The following is a 7,500-nucleotide window of genomic DNA, read 5'->3' on the forward strand; positions in this document are numbered from 1 at the left end:
TATTATTTGATATTTTACGGTAATGTGTTAATAATTTCACACATAAGTCGCTCCTGAGTATAAGTCGCACCCCCACGCCAAACTCTGAAAAAAACTGCGACTTATAGTCCGAAAAATACGGTAGATTTCATCTGCAACAAAAAAACTCACATTTATCGTTAAAATGGATTTATTGCCCAGCCTGTGCTCTTTACTGAGACAACACTGACCATTTCCCTCTCAGCTCTGGGGGTCATATACGCAGGTTTACACAAAAGACCTCAATGTTGTATATATAACATTTAGGTTTAAAAAAAACAAAAAACATTGTGGCTTTACTTCTCCTCTGTGGCAGACCTCCACGCCCACTGACTTAAATGCCAACCATAATAGTTACGGGTGAACCCACAGCACCTCCTATTCCCGTTGACCTCGTTTCCACAGCCATGGAAATATTCTGTATCTCGGATCAATGCTAGGTTACGGTCTTCAAGCTACACAAAGTGTGACCATACTTTGACACAAAACATGCAGTTGTCGTTTTTTCCCCCTCCACTTAATCACTCGCACTGTAAAGATCCGTTCACTCTCGTTCCTCAATGTGAGTCCTGGAAGCAATCACCCTTCCTCTACTAACTACCAGCAACTATGAAATCTGGACCGTGTATCCGGGCAGGCATATGACACCTTTGTGGACCCCTCACTGACCTCTTCTCTGACCCCCATAATGATAGTGGTATTGGCTTTCTAAGCTTATTGGACTTGGAAAAGAAGCTATTATTCACTTCTGATTGTCTCCAGTTAGATGTACTATAAGTGCAACTGCACAATCCATCATTTAAATAAAGCGTCAGCTCACTATTTGGCAGGTTTAAAGGCCTACTGAAACCCACTACTACCGACCACGCAGTCTGATAGTTTATACATCAATGATGAAATCTTAACATTGCAACACATGCCAATACGGGTTAACTTATAAAGTGCAATTTTAAATTTACCGCGAAACTTCCGGTTGAAAACGTCTATGTATGATGACGTATGCGCGTGACATCGATGGTTGAAACGGAAGTATTCGGACACCATTGTATCCAATACAAAAAGCTCTGTTTTAATCGCAAAATTCCACAGTATTCTGGACATCTGTGTTGGTGAATCTTTTGCAATTTTTTTAATGAATAATGAAGACTGCAAAGAAGAAAGCTGTAGGTGGGATCGGTGTATTAGCCGCTGGCTGCAGCAACACAACCGGGAGGACTTAGAGGATAGCAGACGCGCTATCCGACGCTAGCCGCCGACCGCATCGATAATAGCTCTGACGAGGTCCCGTAGCTAAGTTAGCTTCAATGGCGTCGTTAGCAACAGCATTGCTAGGCTTCGACAGGCGGCACAGCATTAACCGTGTGGTTACAGGTCCAGTGTTTGGTAGTATTGTTGATCTGCTGTCTATCTTTCCAGTCAGGGGTTTATTTATTTTGTTTCTATCTGCATTTAAGCATGATGCTATAACGTTAGCTCCGTAGCTAAAATGCTTCACCGATGTATTGTCATGGAGATAAAAGTCACTGTGAATGTCCATTTCGCGTTCTCGACTCTCATTTTCAAGAGGATATAGTATCCGAGGTGGTTTAAAATACAAATCCGTGATCCACAATAGAAAAAGGAGAGAGTGTAGAATCCAATGAGCCAGCTTGTACCTAAGTTACGGTCAGAGCGAAAAAAGATATGTCCTGCACTGCACTCTAGTCCTTCACTCTCACGTACCTCATCCACAAATCTTTCATCCTGACTCAAATTAATGGGGTAATCGTCGCTTTCTCGGTCCGAATCGCTCTCGCTGCTGGTGTAAACAATGGGGAAATGTGAGGAGCCTTTCAACCTGCGACGTCACGCTACTTCCGGTACAGGCAAGGCTTTTTTTTATCAGAGACCAAAAGTTGCGAACGTTATCGTTGATGTTCTCGACTAAATCCTTTCAGCAAAAATATGGCAATATCGCGAAATGATCAAGTATGACACATAGAATGGATCTGCTATCCCCGTTTAAATAAAAAAATTCAATTCAGTAGGCCTTTAAGCATATATACATGTATATATATATATACATACTAGTCTTGTAACGATACCAATATTTTGGTACCGGTACTAAAATTATTTCGGTACTTTTCTAAATAAAGAGGACCACAAAAAAAATTGCATTATTGGCTTTATTTTAACAAAAAAATCTTAGGGAACATTAAACATATGTTTATTATTGCACTTAAGTCCTTAAATAAAATAGTGAACATACTAGACAACTTGTCTTTTAGTAGTAAGTAAAGAAACAAAGGCTCCTAATTAAAAAGTTAAAGTTAAAGTACCAATGATTGTCACACACACACTACATGTGGCGAAATGATTCTCTGCATTTGACCCATCACCCTTGATCACCCCTTGGGAGGGGAGGGGAGCTTGTTTATTAGACTTCATCTTCATTAGCCAAACTGCTTTGTGTTTTATTTTAATATCAAAAAGTAAACACAAGGTTTTTATACATTACCTGTGTTTTTTCATGTCACAAAGGTATTACTTCAAAAAACATTCATGTGACAGAGCATGTTGTTAATGTGTTATTGTGTATAGATAATTCCTATATGACATATTTCTGCTCAAACTCTTAATGGATCTGTCCCGATACAGCATCTACATGTACATACAAATGTACTTAACTTAAAAAAATACACAAATAATAAAAACAAATACCTTCCTCAATTACAAACCCCGTTTCCATATGAGTTGGGAAATTGTGTTAGATGATGATTTGCAAATCATTTTCAACCCATATTCAGTTGAATATGCTACAAAGACAACATATTTTATGTTCAAACTGATAAACTTTTTTTTTTTGCAAATAATCATTAACTTTAGAATTTGATGCCAGCAACACGTGACAAAGAAGTTGGGAAAGGTGGCAATTAATACTGTATAAAGTTGAGGAATGCTCATCAAACACTTATTTGGAACATCCCACAGGTGAAAAGGCAAATTGGGAACAGGTGGGTGCCATGATTGGGTATAAAAGTAGATTCCATGAAATGCTCAGTCATTCACAAACAAGGATGGGGCGAGGGTCACCACTTTGTCAAAAAATGCGTGAGCAAATTGTTGAACAGTTTAAGAACAACCTTTCTCAACCAGCTATTGCAAGGAATTTAGGGATTTCACCATCTACGGTCCGTAATATCATCAAAGGGTTCAGAGAATCTGGAGAAATCACTGCACGTAAGCAGCTAAGCCCGTGACCTTCCATCCCTCAGGATGTACTGCATCAACAAGCGACATCAGTGTGTAAAGGATATCACCACATGGGCTCAGGAACACTTAAGAAACCCACTGTCAGTAACTACAGTTGGTCGCTACATCTGTAAGTGCAAGTTAAAACTCTCCTATGCAAGGCGAAAACCATTTATCAACAACACCCAGAAACGCTGTCGGCTTCGCTGGGCCTGAGCTCATCTAAGATGGACTGATACAAAGTGGAAAAGTGTTCTGTGGTCTGACAAGTCCACATTTCAAATTGTTTTTGAAAACTGTGGACGTCGTGTCCTCCGGACCAAAGAGGAAAAGAACCATCCGGATTGTTATAGGCGCAAAGTTGAAAAGCCAGCATCTGTGATGGTATGGGGGTATATTAGTGCCCAAGACATGGGTAACTTACACATCTGTGAAGGCGCCATTAATGCTGAAAGGTACATACAGGTTTTGGAGCAACATATGTTGCCATCCAAGCAACGTTATCATGGACGCCCCTGCTTATTTCAGCAAGACAATGCCAAGCCACGTGTTACATCAACGTGGCTTCATAGTAAAAGAGTGCGGGTACTAGACTGGCCTGCCTGTAGTCCAGACCTGTCTCCCATTGCAAATTTGTGGCGCATTATTAAGCCTAAAATACCACAACGGAGACCCCCGGACTGTTGAACAACTTAAGCTGTACATCAAGCAAGAATGGGAGAGAATTCCACCTGAGAAGCTTGAAAAATGTGTCTTCTCAGTTCCCAAACGTTTACTGAGTGTTGTTAAAAGAAAAGGTGATGTAACACAGTGGTGAACATGCCCTTTCCCAACTACTTTGGCACGTGTTGCAGCCATGAAATTCTAAGTTAATTATTATTTGCAAAAAAAAAAAAAAGGTTATGAGTTTGAACATCAAATATCTTGTCTTTGTAGTGCATTCAATTGAATATGGGTTAAAAAGGATTTGCAAATCATTGTATTCCGTTTATATTTACATTAAAGATTAAAGTACCAATGATTGTCACACACACACTAGATGTGGTGAAATTTGTCCTCTGCATTTGACCCATCCCCTTGGGGAGCAGTGGGCAGCAGCGGCGCCGCGCCCGGGAATCATTTTGGTGATTTAACCCCCAACTCCAACCCTTGATGCTGAGTGCCAAGCAGGGAGGTAATGGGTCCCATTTTTATAGTCTTTGGTATGACTCGGCTGGGTAACACAATTTCCCAACTTATATGGAAATGGGGTTTGTAGAAATAGAGATGAAGGCATCATGAAATGACAAAAAGCTGACAAGTTTATATTAATAATGAATACAAAAAGATTTGTATATATATATATATATATATATACGGTATATATATATATATATATATATATATATATACGGTATATATATATATATATATACGGTATATATATATATATATATATATATATATATATATATATATATATATATATATATATATGCATGCATGCATGCATTGGAGCCCCTGCCTCTTAAGAAAATAATGTTTGCCTTGGTGCCCTAAAATATGAGCCCTCCTTTAAGGCAACACTTGCCTTGGCCTTAAAAAGTTACAATTCGAGGCCTGTATACATACATATTTACATATATACATACATATGTATATATGGTTTATGATTTGTAAGTACGTTTGTACAATTAGATGTCCAACCATGTGATTTGACCCAGCCAATCACATGAATAAATATATTTATTACATTACAAAAAAAAAGTAGTTTTACTCATCTTTGTTTAGATCTTTGATTTCAGACACACATGAGGTTTTAGTGATTCCTAGGTATGCATCTTAGAGAACATCAAAGACACGTCCAGGTTCGACCCCGGAAAGACCCAGACTTTAGTCTTTTCATGTATTTATAGAAGTTAAGTAGCTTGTAAGCCAATGACATCCTGTCTGACTGATTGATAAATATGACTAAACTGTAACATAGACCCTCACTTTGTGTGTGTGTGTGTGTGTGTGTGTGTGTGTGTGTGTGTGTGTGTGTGTGTGTGTGTGTGTGTGTGTGTGTGTGTGTGTGTGTGTGTGTGTGTGTGTGTGTGTGTGTGTGTGTGTGTGTGTGTGTGTGTGTGTGTCCCCACCCGCAGTGCTCGGTCACATGTGGAGCGGGACTCAAGAGCAGAGACGTCTACTGCAGGCTGAAAGGCAGCGGAAAGGTCAGAGAAGATCTATGTGACGCCTCATCACGACCCGCTGTCGGCCAGCGTTGCCAGACTGCAGAATGTAGCCCTTACATTTGGATAGCCGCCTCGTGGAAAGAAGTGAGTACTTTTAAAGAACTGAATTTTAGGTCACTGAATGTGTTTAATAATTACGGTTGGTTCTAGAACAGGGTTCGTAAATAGTACTTATTGAAGCACATTTCTCCCTAAGAAACAATGTAAACACGAATCATTAGTTTCAGCCTCAACTGAAGTCCACATATTAGTAAATGTTTGTAGACTTTGAACTCGGGCTTTCTAACGACTATTTGGATAGTTGACTAGTCAGCGATTATCCTAACAATTAGTCGATGTCAGGTTCAAAAACTGATGACATCTATTAAACAAGACAAGAAGCAAAGAATCAAACAGAGACAGAATTCAATTTGGACTCAATTGAGGAGAGTCGCCTGTACACTGTAGCCTTGAACAGTGTACAAGGGTACACTGTACAAGGGTGAAAGATTATACTCCTCCTTCTTTATTTGACTTTCTCCGACCACATGACCACAGCTGCTTCGAGAGGGAAGTGGGTCGTAAACAGCGTTGCCTTTGGTTACCGAACAGTTCAAAAGAAGAGGTCGTAAAATAGTTCAAAAAGACGTTCGTAAAACAGTTCGAAAAGGAGGTTCAAGAAGAGGTTGCCTGGAGGGGAGTCTGGTCCTGCTTCCTCTCCGCTTTGAAGTCCTTGGGTTAGAACAATATCTTTCTGTTGATTACCATACATGAAATAAAACAGAACACCTTCATTTTGCGTCCCCCCCCCCCTACACAGTGGAGTTTTACGAGCCTTACTCTTGGTAGGTTCCAAAGACAGCTTTTGTCTTCTCACCAGACACTCAATGTAACACAAAGTTTTTGTGATCATTTAGAAACAATTATTCTAACAATCAACTAATCAGATTGTACAGCATACACCAATTCAGCCATCTGATTTTAAATTCAGCTTAAGATAATGTTTGGCATGTACTTTGAAAAAAAATAACTCATTCATTCGGAAACATTTATTTAAACTGTAACTGTGCTTCTTATTTGGCTGTTACAAAAAACAAAATAACTATTCAACTTTTGTCCTTTTGAAAGCAAGTGCTGACAAAACAAAGTATATTTTTCATGAAAACAAAGGACAGTAAAAATAGCAGCAACAAACTCAAAGCGATCTAACTTGCATTTGTATGACCGCCACACCTTAAAAATAATGTTGTTTTTTACTTGAAAACAAATTAAAGTAATATAATATACTGTTGCCCTCAGAAGACATCAAACAAAGGCTATTTTTAACTTGTATTACCAATCTTATGATAAAAAACAACAGCACAATTCCAACAGGTTTTACCTCCCATCAAAACACTTTTGTCTCCTTGAGTCTTCGCTTCCCTGCCGGACACACAAGAACACTTCCTCATTTTTTGCCAATCACCTTTCAGGCACGGACGGTGTGTTTGGAAACATGGGAAAAACTAACTTCAAATCCCAACCACACGAACATTAAACATTAAGACTGGCTTGTCGTTACAGTATGAATTTATATATTTTTTTGAAAACAAATTAAAGTATTTTAATATATTTTTGCCCTCAGAAAAATCAAACAAAGGCAGACCCTATTTTTAACTTTTATTACCAATTTAAAAAAACAACGGCACAATACAATTCCAACAGGTTTTACCTCCCGTGAAAACACTTTTGTCTCCTTGAGTGTTCGCTTCCCTGCCGGACACACAAGAACACTTCCTCATTCTCCACCAATCACCTTACAGGCACGGACGGTGTGTTTGTAAACATGGGAAAAACTAACTTCAAATCCAAACCACACGAACATTAAACATTAACATTGGCTTGTCGTTACAGTATGAATTGATATTTTTTATTTGAACACAAATTAAAGTATTTTAATATATTGTTGCCCCCAGAAGAAATCAACAAACGCTGACGCTATTTTTAACTTTTATTACCAATCTTATGATAAAAACCAACAGCACAATTCCAACAGGTTTTACCTCCCATGAAAACACTT

The 7,500-nt window shown here is 38.7% G+C and overlaps 1 protein-coding gene across 1 annotated transcript in view; it reads left to right on the plus strand.

Annotated features, from left to right (window-relative positions):
* Positions 1-7,500, plus strand: part of LOC133641709 (A disintegrin and metalloproteinase with thrombospondin motifs 20) — a 409,743-nt gene that overhangs the window by 364,440 nt on the left and 37,803 nt on the right. Inside the window, exon 30 of the mRNA XM_062035652.1 lies at positions 5,373-5,546. Coding sequence (XP_061891636.1) covers positions 5,373-5,546 — 174 coding nt within the window. The remainder of the gene's footprint in view (positions 1-5,372; positions 5,547-7,500) is intronic.

Source organism: Entelurus aequoreus, linkage group LG24, assembly GCF_033978785.1.
Source record: "Entelurus aequoreus isolate RoL-2023_Sb linkage group LG24, RoL_Eaeq_v1.1, whole genome shotgun sequence".
NCBI lineage: Eukaryota > Metazoa > Chordata > Actinopteri > Syngnathiformes > Syngnathidae > Entelurus > Entelurus aequoreus.